Raw genomic sequence first — 18,241 nt, forward strand, 5'->3', positions numbered from 1 at the left:
TTTCTCTTGATTATTCTGAAAATTTCATCGAAGAAAATAATTTTCTTGATATGAAAGCGTTAAAGATATTAAGGTCTTCAGGGAATGATAATTTTCTAAATTATGTGAAAAAGAGAAAGCCATATTGTGTGAGTGTTAGTTATAATTGTCATTGTGCCCATGTGAAATAATTATGAACTCAGTGAGAAAGTGGTATTGGCTGTAACACAGTGCATTCAGTGTCTTCCAAAATTAATTGCAGCTTTCAATGGGATTTGTGTTAACTGTGTTCACAAAATTATTTTTGCCAGCAGGAAGAAAGAAAAAGCTGCTTGGAATCTCCTGAGCAGGGAAGTTCCTCTTCACTCTGTAAAAACTACTCTTAATTCAAGTGTAGGCTGTTTGCTCACTGTACATCATACATCTGTAAGAAAGACATCTGTGAGAAAGGCTATATAGGGTGTGTTTGCATCAAATTATAATGTTGTTATAGGCATGATGACAATGGGACATAGCTGAAACAGAGTTTATGGTTTATTAGACTAGGCTGTAGTTGTAAAAACTGTTCAGGCTTTTAACCACACGAGCTGAACTTAAAGTCTGTGATGGAAACTGAAAATGCCAACGGTAAAATGAGCTGAAAACAGTTTTCTGAGTTTAATTAGATACATTCCACTTTAAGACACTGAGAGAAGAGGTAGTTGATATCCCTCTGCAATGTTAGAAGAGAGTTGACAGCTACCTTATTTTACAAGGCGGGGGGGGCTGGGGGGGAGAGAGAGAGAGAGAGACAGGTCACTTTTAGCCTGTGGCTGTGGATGGTTTAGATTAGGGTGGAGAGAGAGAAATTCTCATGTTCCATAAGATCAACAGAAATATGCTGATGTTGGAGTGGGTGTTTCTTTGTGTTTTCAGTTTGCCTGGAAGCAAGGCACTTGATCTGTAGGTTTTCTGCTGTGGTTTGCAAGCTATCATTTTCTATATTGCCTGCGATATTTTTGATACTGCCTGTGTCTGTGTCTAGAAAAATGATGTTGTACAGGAATATTTCAAAAGCAATTTGAAGAGATTGTGATAGTTTTTGAATTTATGATGGAAGCGAGGGTGAAGTCCAGTTTTCCATGGCAGGTAGTGAAGACATTGCTTACAGGCTTGTGGATACAAATAATTAAAATCTTAGAAGCTGCTTATGAAGACATTTGGCCTGGTTTGTGACCATGTTAGTGCCTATACCTGTGTGCATTTTCAGGAGAAAGTGTTAGCTTTGTAGACAAACTTCTCTGGGTCAGTATGAAATACATGAGTCTTATGATGTCTTCCAGCTGAGATCCTGAATTTTCTGAAGAGTGAAGACAGGTGTTCATACTGTATGATGCTGGGATGTGGTCTAGTGATGTGTCAGCTGGACCCAAGGAGTGTTAGCAGGGAAGTGCCGTACACTATCCAGTTTATGCAAGAAGCTTTTGTGTCTTGGAGTAATGGGGTTTGGGGAGAGAGTATGGGAGCAGGAATGATAGTTTGAGGATAGTTTTGAAGAGTCTTGGTAGCTCTTCAGTGAAAGCATTATAAATTGAGAAAGATATCTCATTTGCAGATATAGAGGATGCTATAAATATACTCTTCAATTACTGAATCAGGCAACTTGTGGGTTTTGTTTCTTGGAATTAGTGATGTGATGATAACTTTGAGCTTGAATATAAAGGAGGTTACGGAGTATTTTTGTGTTCCTTGTAACAGGTAGGGTCTGAAAGTCAACTGATAGCTTGCTATGTTGCCTAAGGTTACTGTAGGTTCTCCTTTGCTGATTTAATCATAATTTGGTGGTTGGATCTTAAGCAGTGCAGAGTTCTTTCAAATTGACATGTTGTGATGTTGGTGCTTGTTGTGGAGAAAAAATAATGCTGATTCTTTCCCTAAAGTAATCGTAGAATCATAGAATCATTTAGGTTTGAAAAGATCCTTAAGATCATTGAGTCCAACCATTAACCTAGCACTGCCAAGTCCACCACTAAACCATGTCCCCAAGTGCCAAGTCTACATGTGTTTTAAATACCTGCAGGGATGGTGACTCAACCACTTCCTGTAGTGTTCAAAGGCTGGAAGAGGAATACAACAGGTATTGTCCACTGCAAGATTTCCAGTATGAAGGGGTTTTTTGTTGCTGTTCTCCTTGGAACTGTCATAGGGAAGTGTCCTGTTGTGTCCTGATACTGGTAATGGAAGATTTGTTAAGATGGAATTGGCTAAAACTTCCTCTAATTCTCTGTATATTCGTGTATTATATATACTATGACAATTATTATAGGGAAACCTCTTCCATCCCTTAGATCTCTGCTGGTGGTCTGTCAAGACATGAGCATGGTCAATCAACAGAACAACTTAAAAATAGATTTTAATTTAGTATGACTACCTTCTGTGTGGAATGTGCCTGTAAATGATGAAAAAGATCAGATCGTTGAGTTTGCAAAAACACTTGAGCTCTTTTGTATACTGGTTAACCTTCAGTTCTGGTTTTGTGTAGCACAATTGACTCCTAGTCTGAGTATAAGGTTCTAAAGCAGTATTGCAATGGGAATAATGGTAAAAGCAATAGAAAAGAGGTGCTGACTTCTGAACATAATCAATTCTGAGCCCACAGTGATCAAGGAAGAATAGTCTATGCTTTTGCTATGGTGCAGTGGAAAAGACACAAAGAATAGCGTACATCTCAGCGTCTTACAGTTAATGTACGATCTTATTTGTATTATCTAGCTGAACACTGGTGTATTGAAGTTCTTGAGAGATCAACGTTATTATTACTTCATTGTTATTATTTCCAATGTTATTATTTCTCCATATTGTTATGGTTTCTTTGTGCCACTGAATTAAAATATTGTATTCCTTGACAGAGGTCAACATTTCCACTTGTATAAACTGGCATCGTTCTGTTGAAGATCAGAGATATTCTCACCACAGGACAGATCACTAATTTTCCTCAGAAGAGCAGAACAAAGAATACATGTTATTCAGAGGAAAAATGAAGTGAACCATGTACTGAGATATGCCTAGAATTTCAGTGGCCCTGAAGGGAGTGGCAGTGTTAATTTTGTCAGTCCCAGTCTCTCCTGTGAATTGGTATTGAGTATATGTTGTGAGTTCAGGGACTTGTATTTCAGGTACACAGTCGGATCTTGCAGACATTTCATGCTTAACATTCTGTCAGCTGGCACTACAGATTTATCCTGTTCTGTTAAAGATTCTCCAAATTGTATCCATTAGTTCCGCTTGTGTTCTCTTTCTCGTGCTGTTTTGTGCTTTGCTGATGTGCTTAGACACTGCCTTTGAGGAGGGTTTTGAAGACAACCTTTAGAGTTTTACAAGTGTTTCATGCGAGAGTAATGTAGAAAATAGCTGTCAGTTTGTACTGTGGACTATTACTGTACTGTTAGTGAAATAAGCATGTCAATTTAAAACAAATTCTCTGATGTTTCCAAGTGCTAGTATCTCATCCAATGGCAACGCCTGGTGAGATATTTTTACTTGTTTTTTTCTGCTGAGAGAAATTGGTTTAAACTATTGCCAGATATTTTTTTTTTCACTTTGGGAAGTTCTTAGATGTTGAAATACCCTAAGTAAACTCACAGCAAGCTTCAAGCCTGATTCATTCATTTGTACATTGCAAGATTTTTCTCCAACTACCAATTTACATTCACATTGTAGTATCTTTGGATTTTCTAGCGTGTCGTTGCTCTGAAATGCCAAAAATTTAATTGCATGTATTCAGTTAGGCATTGATCGCCACCTGATGTACATCTGGAACACCACATTCTGGTTGGTTGTTCTAATATATCTATGCCTTAATTCTTCAGAAAGATAGGAAATTTCTCAATTGTATTTGGCATCTGGATCACCAGCACGTGAATTTAAAGGTGCTGAGACACTCCCAGTGGGAACTGCAAAGATTAAGTATTTCTGTGGATTTCAGCTCCAGAATATTGAGTGAAAGTGCTTATCTTAATTGGTCAGATTTGTGTTTCTTCAAGTGATGTTATTAGAATTTGCATAGTAACGCGTATTCAGAGACATTTTTCTTGGATACAGGGTGAGGGGAGGAGGCAATGTCTTGCGATGCTCTTGCTAATGACGCAACTAAGAACTTAGCTTGGGTGTGCAGGAAACTGTCATTAGGATCATAGACAATAGCTGCCATATGCCAAACTATACATAACATGTCTCAAAAATGAGATGAGTTAATTGTCTTTAAGAATAAGAAGCTTCTATTCCATGTTTTCTTTGATTCTTACAACTTCTTCTGTCTACTATTGCTATCTTGATTGTAAGTGGGAAAGAAGCAAAGAAAAGGTGTATATCCAGTAGCAGTGCATGAAAGCGCCTCAGGCAGGATGAAGACCCATTTTTATATGATGGGGTAGCTGAGCTAAAATTTTTGAGCAAGAATTATTGTTGTAGCTTTTGACATGTAATAACTTTAAAAAATATATTTCTCAGTTATTTTTTTAATTGTAATTTCCTTTTTCTACGTAACTGCAGAGATTCCTGGTAGGCAGGAAGTCACCACACATTTCATGTTTGTCTTCTCACGTTTCATTTCCCTTTGTTAACACACAGAAATCTGAAATGTGATTTTGGTTCCAGTAATCACAAACAATATGTAATAAAACATACCAGAGTATGCTCTCCTAGCAAAGAGATCGTGGTCCCTGTCTCTAAAATACTCAGACTGCCTATATTTCTGACTCTCCTTTTTTCTTAATGAAACTGTATAGATTTTCATCACTAAAATAGTTAAGCGGGCAAAATCTATTCCAAATTTTCTCTCTGGAAGTTTAGGGGGGGGGGGGGGAAATTATTAATGTGGTGTAGAAACTATCTCTGCACAACCTGTTTTTGTGAACCCTGATGACAGTACTCACATTACTTGATCATAAACTACAGTACTGTAAAGATAAGACAGTGTGTCAGGCCCATTTAAGAGCATTGAGACCCAGGATTTTGAGCTGGATCAGTGCAGCTCCGAGATATAGAGCATAGCCATGACTGGATAAGCATCTATGATCCTGTTAGAGCCATTAAAAAAATGTATCAGATGTTTGTAAATTTTGTGGCTGCAGAGAAGTAGCTAATGTTTGTGTAACTTAAGCTCTTTCTGTGTTGGCTAATTAAAAATTTGATTTCATGTACACTTTTTTCTATCAGGCAGTAAGATTTTATAACTCCTTTTACAGATACGAGGCACCTATCTGCTCCTCCCCCATCAAAACTTCCTTCTGGTCACTGCCAGATCTCCCTTTTCTCACATTTATTCTATCTCACACCTATACTACGACATATCAGACAGATTTTTTTCAAGACTCTCCTTGCTTCTCCTACTGTGTCAGGTTGTCTGCCTGGAATTTAGTTGCAGACAAATTTCAGCTTAAAGAGGAAATTGGGTTTGGAATTAACTACTCTCAGTGCATTTCAGCCATTCCTTAACTGAGTTCAGACTTATCATTTAATTTCATCCACTTGAAATCCTGTCACCACTGAAATGAAGACTCTAGCAGCAGCATCGCTGACTACCATGTGTTTAACGTGAGAGCAATTGCACTAGACATTTCTGTTCCCTCCTAGAGATAATGGGATTCTTCTGTGATAGGAGAATAGCTGTGACCGTATGGAATCAGAGGGGTAGCACTATAGGACAGAGCATCCAAATAAAAGGGCAGGTATCAAAACAAAGAAGCAATGGAACCAGAATTAGAAAAACTAGAGCCAGTCTGGAAGGAAATGCACCTCAGATAATTCAATTTTATTTGCCAGCATGTATTGTTAATATTTATTCTCTGATATGTAGTCTACAGATTTTCACGGTGTTTTATAGAAAGCAAAAAGTTGTCCCTTGTCCCAAGACCTGCTGTCCTCAGACAATCATAAAAAACAGTGATGGCCAAAAAATCTAAATGAAGTTGTGCAAAATACAAAGACAGTATGAAATAGGAGATTGTGTATGAAGCCTAGGTGAAGCTTGTGAACAATGTGAGATATCTGGCATGGCATGGGTTGGAAAACTCACCAGAATTGCAAGAGTTGGCAACAGAGAGGCAGTTAAGAAGGGAAGCAGAAAGGAGGAAGACTCAAAGGCAGTACTGAAAGCAAGTGGCAAACAGGACGTCGAGGGGGGGGTTTATTTTTATTTTTTGCTTGGTTTTGCTATTGTTCTTTTCTGGGTTCAGGGTGTTACACTGTTGGTTGGTGCCCATTTACAGACTGGAAATAAATTTTGTGGCTCTGGGGTCACAAATTCACCATGAGCCACAGAAGAGGGTTGAGTTTCTAATTCAAAGAAAAATCTTGTTTTAAAATTTTGTCAGAGCATCTACATCTAGAAATTTCTGATGTGACCGGCCAACTTGAAAACTTAAGTAACTTTAAATTTTGTTCCTGTTGAACAAAGGCATTTTGCCTTGTTATACAGCAGGTAAAACATTTTGTATCTTTATGAACTATCAGTTTTACCTGCTAGCATCTTACCTGTGTCAGAGATGTGCCTCAGTATGAGAGACTGTAGATAAAGAATTACCCCAGCTGGATGAGAGAGCGCTGATGAATGAGTTAGAGCAGCCTGGGTTGGCTGAGCTAGTGTCAGCGTAAGGGCAGGTGTGTGCTAGCCCTTTGGCTGGGAGGGTAAAGGTGACATATGTGGCAGCATTGGCTTTCTTGACTCCTGGAAGAGCAGCAAGTGACATTTCAGCATCGCCAATCTTCTGTTCTGGTCTGCTTAGAGCACCCTTGTAGAGATTGCAGGGTTAGCTTTGGGAAGCTAGAATCTGAGTAGCCTTTTAGGGTTAACCTATTTACGGGTTTTTTTTCCCCATCTATGATTATCACATTGCTGATGATGACTTGCTGACAGTACATTTTTAGTGCTTCGTTGAATTTTGATTTTTAATCAGTTGAGAAATGCAGCGAGAAAGGTTGTGAAATAATGTTTCTTTTTCTCCAAACTGACAGCTTTTGTTACATTTGTCAGGCAAGCCAGCAAGTCTCTTAAATTATGACTGTGAGGTGGCTATGGAAGATAGTAGCTGTTTTCTATTTCAGTTTGTAGATCCAGAAATAACAGATTTATCATGGGACTGACAATTTGATTCTGCTAGGTACTCAACTTCTACAGGTGCACAGACTGCCTCAGTGTCCGTATTTCCCTGGTCTTGTAAATTGCTGTTAAAGTGAGGAAACTGGGCTTTTTCTGGCTTTGATGCTTTGATACTTAGCACAACTTGAAAACCGTCCAGTGTTTATATGCCCAGCTGACAGTTCAGAGCACTGAATGTGAGATCTTTTTGCTAGGTTCGGAGTCTTGTACATATTCTCCAAATGTTGGGCAAACATTTACCCAATATGGTTTAACTACAAAGCACTCTGATGTCCTTAGCCCCTGTATTTTCTGCCACTGAATGTTGATAGGCATCTGCAGCCCTGATCCATTTTTCAGATTTTTACCTTGCTCTGGCTTTGGTAAATCCTTGAGCATACAGAGAGTGAGTAGTGTAGCATACTTTGGAAACCACGAGGTTGCCATCTCTTACATGTCACACATATAAGGGAAAGCATTTTGGCCTAGAGCCCTTTTAAAGCAGAATGAAAAAAAAAACTTGGCTTCTTTCACTGACCAAGTTGAATTTCGTAGGCTGGCAGTTAACAAGTTATTGTCAGCTAGCAGATATATAGTGAATTGGTGACGAGAAATGCAGAACCATAAAGTAGGGGTTTACAGTTCTGTTCAGAAAAGGCTTCTACACCCGAGTTGCTTGCAGAGCCAAGTAGAAAGAATTAGCAGGGTATATGCAATGAGACATACTTTACATTCAGCATCCTCATGAATATTTTAGTCTCCAGGCAAACTACAATGGCACCCATTATGAGAGGCATGCCAGGCGATGTGCGAACAGTATAGCTGTTTCCACACTGCCTTTCCTACCATATCCCTTCACCATTTTTGTGAGTGAGAATGGCTATGGGAAAAGAGTTTATCTTGCATCAGTATACAGAACTGATCAGTAGATTCCAAAATGGTTCTTGTTAGGGCATGACCAGTTCACGTAATTAGAAACGTAACTGAATCGAGATTCAAGCTGTGAATAGGGGAGTCACAGAGGTATTTGTGTACAAGCTGAGCCAAAAGGGCATAACCTTGAGCATCTGAATTGTCAGCTCAGTCAAGAGTTCTTGGTCTGTGCAAGGTGTGAACCTTCTGTATGGACAGGCTTGTGGTTTGTGGTGATGGTAGAGCTGGAGAAGATAGTCACCTTTAAGAACTACTGGAGATTTTGATGGAAGAGCACTTTGTTAACATGAAAAAACTTGATAGTTTCACGTGTGTAATTTTTTTAAAAGAAGATATCAGCAGAGCAGATTCAGTCTAGTAAGAGAAGAATTTGTCAGCAAGTAATAAAGGGCAAATTTTACTGCAGACCCTCCTTTTTCTTAGTAGATTCAAGCCTGTGATTCCTCTTTTTCCCAGCAGTTTTTGAAGAGTGTACCTTGTATTGCCACATAGTGAATTATTTTGTTATTTTACAGTTTTACCCCTTTGTATAGTTGACAAAATTGTAATGCAGCATATTTGGAGCCACCACTGACAGATGTTGAGTGAACTTCTATTGTAAATATGTTTACTAAAAAGAAGTGATCCAGCTTTTTTTCCTGTGCAACTTTTACAGTCTTATATATGATGGCTCAGTCCTCTTCCTTTACACCACCCATCTGAAAGTTTGGTGGATAAGAGTTGCCTCAGCATTACTGAATTCTAAAATAGATTTCACAGCAAAGTTTTCAAATCTAGTTGCCCATAGAAATAAAAATTCATTGTGCTCCCAAGTTCATCTTTTTTCGAAAGGCCTGCTTCGCTTTGACGTTTCAGGCAGTGACTGTCATACTTTAAACAGAATGAGTAATGTGGAGTGAAAAATGGACTGCAGATGTCATGGATATGAAAATGATACTATTCTAATCCTTTATGGGTGACAGCAAAGGGACTGGGTGAGATGTTGGCTTGAACTTTGTGTTTATTTTTTTAAAAATAAGCATGAGTGTATTTGGGTCTCTGAACGAGTTCTTTAAGATCATAAATAACTAGGCATACACTGTCACAGATCTAACCGGGGAAAGATTCCTGTTCAAGCAGTTTCTTCTAGCTGTGGTAAAGATTTGCCTGTTTGCTTCCCCAATAAGTACAGTTCATGTGACCAGTTCTTAATTCTTTTTTTGGTCATTTCCATACGTTTTCAGACTGAAAAATGTGTAGAGCTCTTTAAATCACCTTTTCTTGTTTAATGTATGAATGGATAACCAGAGGGCTTTGGTCTGATTTCTGAAAAAATGTAGCTCAACTAAAACATTTCCATTCAACGAGGGCCCTTAGAGAGCTGTATTTGCAAGGTAGGAGATAGATAGGTATTTTGTAGTGAAGTGAAGAAACATGTATTGAAATGCTACAGTAGTAATTTCAGTGACTCTATAATGAAATGATACAGAAGACGTGGACATTTTTTAGTCAAAATGTGCCACGTATGCTCTTCTCTGTTCTAAAATATGTAACATCTAAATGTAAAATCCATAATACGAATTGGACAATAAACTCCATTTTCAGAGGACTTTATTTCAGTATCAGAACCATAAGTCTTACTAACAAAGTTTGAGAGCAAGCGTTTTCTAGTGCAATACACTAAATGAAGAGTATTGTGCAAGCAGAGACCAGACATCTTTTCTGTTTTTAACTGGATTTTGACTTAAATTTATTAAATATATGAAAACATGTACACACTGAATGGTAGGCTCGATTCTCTAAAAGTTTTCTGTGAAAAGAAACCTGTCTTTCCTGATTAAACACTGAAATGTAAAATGGAGCCACACATTTTGACCTTTTGCCTTAAAATCATCCAGTTTTAATGGTACACCTTTGAAGTTTAAGTACTACAGAATTCACTGTGTTATCTTGACAGCAATGTTGAACTTCCATTCAAGGACTAGGATGATAATCCCAAATGAATCAAGCTTTTCTGTCCTCTTTCACGTTACTTCTTTCCAACACAGGATAACAGATCATATGTTGAGATCAAATGTTGAATATTTGGCAGTGAGTTACCTTACTTTGGCTGCAACATTCCCAAAGGCCCCAAGAGGGGTCCTGCTTGCATTTAAAAGGCACTGAGGGCACAATTTAGTTAACCTCTCTTTTTGTCTTTTGCTGCTTAAGTTTCATGTTGTCTTGGCATGTGAAGGGGCTCCAAAGGGCACCAGCTGTAGCACCTGGCTGGCAAGGGTGCCTGTCCCTGACGCCTCTGCTGCACTTCAGCGTGCACAGTCTTTGCTTTCCCATGCAGTGCAGGAAGGAGTGTTTTGAGCTCCATCAGTAACCTCTGCTGTGATGAGTAAGCTCACAGAAGGTCTTGGAGGTTGATTTATTTATTCTGTGAAACATGCATGGTGACAGTAAAAAACCTAAATGATGAATTATGTTGCAGCTGGGGAGGCAGCTTGATTGTATTTCCTAATCCAACTGTTACCAGCTGATTGCAAGAAGCCGTGAGCTGATGGAAACTCAAAACAAATAGCTGGAACCATATACTGTAACAGGAAATGTGCAGCAGTCATCCATTATGAAACTGTATTGGTCTCCCTGAGCATCAGCTCTGAATATTTTCTCAGAGGCAACTGAATTTCTCTGCATTTTGAGGAGAAATCCAGAGTGTAGAGCAGCCATTCCTGACAACAGGTCTGTAAATCTTCATTAGGGTCATATTAATTATTTTCTAGGTTTTCAGTACACAGGCTTGGTTCCAAACATAGTAGGGATGTTGAAAGGCTTTTGTTTGTTACAGTGGCTTTTGACTTGTGCTGTTTTGGGGAAACTGTTTCTACATGTTGAATCATGTATGGAATTCTCGTGTTTGTGGTTTTTTTTTTACACCATTTTCATGGAAAAAACCCACTATTTTTAAAGATACTTTCTGAAGAGAAGTTTTCATTCTAAAAATAATGGGATGATTTTTCTGTTTAAAAGTAATTATTGAAGAGAGGAATATGCAGTGTTGTAAATGGAAATGTGTCAGTGTCTGCCTTTAGAAACTCAGAAGTTACATGTCAGAAGGAAGAAAAATAAAAAAGAATGAGAAGGTCTAATTTCATTCTAAAATTTGGACTTACAAGTGAGGTCAGCATAAAAAGCAAACAAACAAAACCCGCAAAAAAACTCTACCAGAATATACTTTAAAATTTGCTTAAAACAAAATATCTTTTTCTCTCTTTTTTGTTAAAGTGCTTGCCTGAAATGGGACCTTAAGTAGAGAGAAGAAAAAGCACTGAAAATATTTTATGGATAAAGTTTCATAAACCACTTTTACAGAAATTTTGCTTGATACAGGAAAAAGAGATTTGGCTCTTGTTCCTAAAAATGACTTCTTTAGAAAGTGCAGTAGTGCTAGTTATCTGAAACTGAGGCCACAGCGATTGAAGTCAGAGAAATAACTGAAAACAATTAATCTAAACATCCATGTATGCTTTTCTTTTTATGCATGTATGTATGTGCATTTAGATATGTATCTGTGTGTCTATGTAGAATGTGTTCTTCTCCAAGTATCAGTGGTGATTGTTGAAGATGAGCTATTGAACATGATTTTCAAGGTTACCAATTCTCTCCGCTGATGGAGATCTCGGCACTAAATAACCAGGCTATTTCAAATACACAGATCAATGCTTTGTTTGACACGATCGGTTTCAGCTTTCTTCCCTCTTGCTGCGCTGGGATGGAGGAAATAAGGCAAAATGTTAATGTCAGTGGCAAAACTACCTTACTTAGAAGGATCAAGTAATGCAGATATATATAGCAGTGATTGATAATAAACAGAGTTGCAGCTAGAGTCTTTCTGGAGGAAGGCAAAGATGACCAAATTCTGCCACTTCAGAAAGTAGGTGTAATATTAAGTAGCTTTTCAGAAATACTTTAATACTGTATTTGTTGCAATATATATATGTAGTGATAGGTAAGAGGAACATTTAGTATATCTTGGATTTCTATAACATAAAGACACTTTCTTTATATAGAAAGCTGTTTGCTGAGATTGCTGAGAGTGTCCGTTTCACAGCCTGCCCAGGGAGGCTGGAGGCTGGGAGCTTCCCTTCCTGTTTCAGGCTTCCATTCCATCATGTGAGCGCTAATAATAGCACTTTAATGAAGTAGTGGCTTGAGGAAGGGTAAGCATCCTGGAAAGCATGTGTGTGCCCCATCTGAAGAATCTCAAAACTAAAGACTATCAAAAATTGCCATTCGTTATCCTAGGAACATGTCTCTAAGAGTCACTTAAAAATTTTTTTCTGTGGTTTTGGCAGGGTAGAATATAATGGAATTGATAAATGTGAAGTTTCATTGATGATTAAAAAAGTTATTCCTATGTGGGAAGAATAATTTTAAGTATTTACTTGGTGAATGTCTATTGAAATAAAAACTTGGAAATGAAATAGAATCCTTTTCTTTGCTTTTTTAAATAGATATAAAATGAATTCCTGGTCCTTCAATTGTATGATAACAGAGCATTGCTCATTGATCATTACAGTCTGAACTCACACACAATGTCAGCGGTAAATGGTGATCTGGGTTTGTGTAAATATGACTAGAATGAGTTTAATTTAGTTCTTTTTCTTTTTTTTTTTCCCCCCGCTGAAGTCAGCAAAGACACTTGTTAAATAGCTGTAATTACATATATCTCTTGGTAGTCATGAATTTGTATTCACATCTGGCTAAAATTTTTTTATCTCTGCTAAATAGGTTTGTTTCAAATTATTTACTGTTTAAAAAGGCTTTTTTAGCACTAACATTTACCTTGCTAAACTAACCATAAACAGAATTTATAGGGAATGAGATTATTTACTGCATTTTCTGTCTGTATTAGCTGCCAGAGATGGTAGTAAACTTGGAGGATTTTTCTGAGCTCATGTTGCAGTAAAACTGTAATTTTATTACAAGACTGGGGTGAATTATATTCTTTGTTATAAAAATAGGGCAACTGTATAAATTAAAACCTAAATTATTAGTTGAGAAAGAGGTGTTATGATAGAGTTTCCAGATAAAGAAGCACAGGCTTTTAGATGCAAGTCCAGTCTCTTATTGGAGATCTTGAAATTGACTTTCACGCTCAGCCTTTTCATAGCAGTTCGCAGACACTCATTACTCTCTCTCTCTTATTCCTGCTCCCTTGAGTCACCTGTTTATACAGCCACTCTTCTGCCAGTGATTGAAGTTTGTCTTAAGAAGGCTTATCATCAATACTAACCTTGGTGTTCCAAGGTAAGGATTTTGTGTAGCAAGCACCAGAGAGAGGACCTACATGTGGTATCTGTAATTTCATTGTAGTAAAATGCATAGATGGCTGTCTGTAAACAAAAGCTTCTCTCTGGTGAATAGAAAAAAAAAAAAAACATCGGTGCTATTAATTTACTCAGTGCAATGAATTTACGTATTGACTTCTTGAAGTAGTCGGACACCTTCCATTTGATAGAAGACAATGATAGAACTGCAGTCAAAACCCTTGTATCTCAAAGTAAATATCCCTGTACAAAGGATTACTTTACTTGTTTTATTTTCCTCCGTGGTATGTAAAGGACTGGGAACGGATCATAAAAGCCAAAGACTTAAGGAAGCCTTTGGTTTTCTGATTTGAGATTGATGCTTTTTTATCTCTTGTTTTGATGGAGAGAGAAAATTCAGAAAGGCAAAGGAGGTCAGAAACCAAAGAAAATGGTTGCCCAGCCAAACTTCTTTTGTTACTGTTTTCCAACTCCTAGTTAGCTATGTTTTTATGATTTTATGATTTTATGATGTAACTAATGAGAGTAAAATATGAGAAGAGAAAAGATTATTAAAATGATTCAAAGTACTCTCGCATAGCTCAGATGAGTCTCATGTAGGCTTTTCTTCTTAAAAGAAGTGGGGTGATCAAGTAATATGGATTAGCTAAGATTTGTCTGCTAAAGTGTATTTGTAATATATGTCCGTGAATATTAGAGACGAAACATTTAATTCTTGAAAGACCATGTTTTTTAAATTCTTTGGCTTTGCATTTTATTTGTTCAATACTTTCTTAATGGAATTAAGGCCTATTTTAGTTGTGACCTTTATGATGCCCTGTTGTGGCTGAGCTAAATGAGAATGAGACACAATTCTGGCAGTTGCTACAGGAGGTTTGCGTTCTGCTACATAAGATTAAGCTATACATCACGCATCTTGTTCCTCCTAATGTAAGGTTTGAGAGATGTTCTCTGGCCAGAATGAAGTCAAATCAGACTGGATCTTTGATAGCCTTATCACCTAAGCAGCTTCATATATGCTTTTGACTAGTGAGTACAGTATCTTTGCTTACACATGTGCCTAGCGTATTAGCTGAGTCATGGAAGTTAGATGCCTTATTGATGAAAAAGAGAAGAAAGGATTGTTACCAAATGACAGAATGGATGACGTTGAAGAGTGGCCTGGTCCAACCCACCTGTTCAAAGCAGAGTCAACTAGAGCAGGTTGCTCAGCACCACTGGAAGAGTCTGGCTCCATCTTCTTTACCCCTCCCAGCAGATACTTAAGAACAGTGGTAAGATTCCCTCTGAGCCTTCTCTTCAGGCTAAACAAGCCCAGCTCTCTGAGCCTCTCCTTGTATGACGGGTGTTGCAGTCCCTAATAATCTTCATGGGTCATCAGTGGAATTACTTCAGTGTGTCCCTATCTTTCTTGTACTGGGGAGCCCAGAGCTGGACCCGGCACTCCAGATGTGGCCTTAGTAGCACTGAGCAGAGCGGAAAGATCTCTTCCCGTGACCTGCTGGCAGCAGTCTTCCTAAATGCAGCCCAGGATGCTGTTGTCCTCTTTGCCTTGAGTGTGCATCGGTGGCTCATGTTCAGCTTGTTGTCCACCAGGACCCTTGGGCCCTTCTCTGCAAAGCTGTTTTCCAGACTGTCGGCCCCCAAGCATGCAGTGGTGCCTGGGGTTGTTCCTCCCCAGGTGTAGTACCTGCCGTTTCACAGTGTTGATAATTTGGGGAAATTTAGTATTTATTTTTAATTTCTTCTATAAATTAACATTTTTATCTGAAATAGTTGCACTGTGAAAATGTTAAAATAGAACTTCCTGACAATTTCAGAATACCTGCAAGGGCAGTCATGAGAGATTTTTCCCTCTGAACATGTTTTCGGGTGAAATCCCAATATCCTGCCCCAGATGTCGACAGTGGACTAAAGCATTCTTCACAAAATTCATCACCTTTAGCAAACAGTTATTCTTATGTGTGGGATGTATTTGTTTATGCAGGAGTAGTATAATTGAAATATTTCTTATCCTTCTCCACCTGTGTGGTTTCCAAGACATACGTTGCCAACACATTCTTACTTATTTATAACACTTGTATGTTTTTGTTGGCTTTGTGACTAAGCTTCTGATGCTTGCATGCTTTCTGCTCTGTACTTGGTCAGTAAGAATGTGTAAGTGAATGTCAGTGAATGTCTACAATAAGCAGAAATTAATAAGAAAAAAAATGCCAGGATTTTGAATGTTTGGTGCTTTAAAAAGTCATTATTTTTAGAACTAGTGGTTTGGAGGGTTTATCTTGGGAAATACACTGTTGCTTTTTATGAAGTAGAAGAAAACTTGTGTCATGCATTTCCTCATGCTTGGTAAAAGGGAGGATCAGGAAGAGGGTTTGAGGACTGTGCATTTGGGAATGTTTCTAAAAATCACTGTGCTTTCGAAAATGGAGAAGTCAAGATTTGTGTAGTCAGATTTGAACCACCAAAATAAGTGTTTCAAATTCATAGGAGGCGAAGATTGTCAAAATAACTGAATGTTGTATAAAACCTTTAGAAGTTTAAGGAGAATTTTGGGAGCTCAGTTTTAAATCCCACTATGCAAACCAGAGCCTGTATTTCTTCCTGTTTTCAAAATTTTTAACTTAAGTGTATATAACAATTTTTTTCATTATCAGAAGGAAATGGTAAAGAAATTTTGTGAAATGGTTCTGTTTCTAGGTATGTTATTGGAATTGGATGATATGGTCTCAAAGAATGATTAAATAACTTGATTCTATTAGGAATATCATAAGGAAAACACAGACTTCATTCTAGATAAAAGTGGGCAATTTTTTATTGAGCCACTCGGTGAAGGTGTCCTTGATCATGACAGAAAAAGCAAAAGCCTCTCCGCTGTACCAAATGCACAGAGAGTTGCTTTGTGAAACAACTTTTTGTCTCATCCAGTTTTTATTGTATTTTTATTTGAAGTTATTTTTTTCCCCCCACCCCTTGAAAGTGTTAATTTCCTATGAACTGGAGTTCAGAAGTAGTGGTGCATGCTGTCTTCTGCCAATGTGGTGGTACGTGCTTCCTTTTGATGTCTTATTTTTTTATCACTAGAAACTCTCCTTTTGTCCCGGTGGGGGAAAAAAAGGCAATAATAGACTGAGGCTCAGGAATTTGCCATGAGAAATGCAGGATATCCTCGTAAGATGCATAACCCCTGTGTTTGTAATTACTGCAGTGCTGCATATGATGCCATCCTTGACAGAAACGTGGCCATTAAGAAGCTCAGCAGACCATTTCAGAACCAAACTCATGCCAAGCGAGCTTACAGGGAGCTGGTCCTCATGAAGTGTGTGAATCATAAAAATGTAAGTTTTCAGTAGGAAACCGGAGAAGTGGTATGTATATTTGTTTGTTAGAAAGGAAATTGTTTTGTTGGGTGCCTTTTTAAAACAGAAGAAATGAAAAATAAATTATGCTCAAGGGCTACAGTCTCTCTGGTACTATATGGCCACATAAGAGTGTGAGGATCTTCCATGTGCTTATTTAAAGGCTATGTCAAATGGAGATGCTGCTAGTAGGTTTAGGGTGATAGGAGGGGAGACAGCAGAGTACATTCTTGTCAACTCCTTATCCAGAAATGCGTAAGTGGTTGTTGGAATCCTGGCTCCATCCTCTTCTCACTGGGATTTGTGACAAAAGCTCTGTCTCTTGAGTTGGAGGTACCCATGCACAAGCATTGCTCCTTGTTTTGGACTTCACCTGAAACCCAGTCATATCGATGCATTGTACAAGATGAGGGGTTCTCATGGTGAAGGTTGCAGCAAAACTGCCTTAAGAGCCAGAAGCACTTTTCTGTTTTCATGTATTTGTGTGTAAGCTCACATTGTGGAGCCAGGGACTCTGAGGCCTCAACACATTGTGCCATTCCTTCAAATCGCAGAGTTCTTGTTGAAAGAAACAGCACTAGCAGATTCTAGACTTTCCTGCTTCTTACAGCCACTACCTATTGTATAACATTCAGTATCCATAACGAATGAAAACATTCTACACCGCAGCAAAAGAGTAATGCCAGGGCTGTATGTTAATTTTAACCATCTATCTGTTAGAATTATCTGCCTGACACTGTATCAGCTTGCTTTTTTGTATGTAGGATTGCTCCACTGCATTGTCAAGGGACGTCCCAAGGATTTAGTTTTCCTACAGTTTCTCAAATTCTGCTGTGGCTTGGTGTCATACCTGTGCGCCCCTTCCTTTTCATTAGGAGTGAATTTTTCAGTTTGCTGCATGTTTACTCTTGCCTCACATCCTGCAATGACTCTTTCTGCTTACGCAAAGCATAACTGAGTTTGAAAAGCATGATGTAAGGTGAGATTTGACACTTATTCTCAATCGCAAATTCACATGGAAAGAAAAAAGACTGACCCTAAAACGGGAAACAGCAGGACTTGTCATCTATAGCGCTCTCTGCCCTGCTCCTGGGCATCAGCTTACCCACTGTGTTGATCAGGACTGTACCTGTCTCTTCCCTGTTGACTTGGATGGAAACTACTTTCAGTCAGATCAATGCACAGGGCTTTGAAAGTGCAGGGAGAAGTGAGTAGTTCTCCCTGTAGGCAGGAGAATTATGCATTCTCACTTCATGTTTTTAATGGACTGGAGAGAGCAGAGGCCAGCAAGAGCATTATTAATTTTGAATATATAATTTTAAAACTGCTGCATAAGAGCTGATAACAGCACCACATTGGCTGGGTCAGAGTTTTAATCTGTCTGTACAGAGAGGTGCAAAGGAAGGAGAGGATTGTAAAGGCCCCTGTGTGGAGGCAAGAATCACTCAGAAGATGTGGAGTAGACAGAAAGAATATTGAACCATTTCTGTTAGAAAGCCTAGACAGGTGATGGAGGCAGGGAGGGAGACATTCAGATACTGTCTTCATAGCAGCTG

General features: G+C 38.4%; 1 protein-coding gene across 8 annotated transcripts in view; it reads left to right on the top strand.

The window, feature by feature from the left end:
* MAPK10 (mitogen-activated protein kinase 10) overlaps positions 1-18,241 on the top strand; it is a 168,978-nt gene that overhangs the window by 94,313 nt on the left and 56,424 nt on the right. For all 8 annotated transcript variants that reach the window (XM_056359835.1, XM_056359859.1, XM_056359817.1 and 5 more), the window contains one exon: positions 16,535-16,664. In XM_056359835.1, the coding sequence (XP_056215810.1) occupies positions 16,535-16,664 (130 nt within the window). The remainder of the gene's footprint in view (positions 1-16,534; positions 16,665-18,241) is intronic.

The sequence above is a fragment of the Falco biarmicus genome, chromosome 1 (assembly GCF_023638135.1).
Source record: "Falco biarmicus isolate bFalBia1 chromosome 1, bFalBia1.pri, whole genome shotgun sequence".
NCBI classification, from domain to species: Eukaryota; Metazoa; Chordata; class Aves; order Falconiformes; family Falconidae; genus Falco; species Falco biarmicus.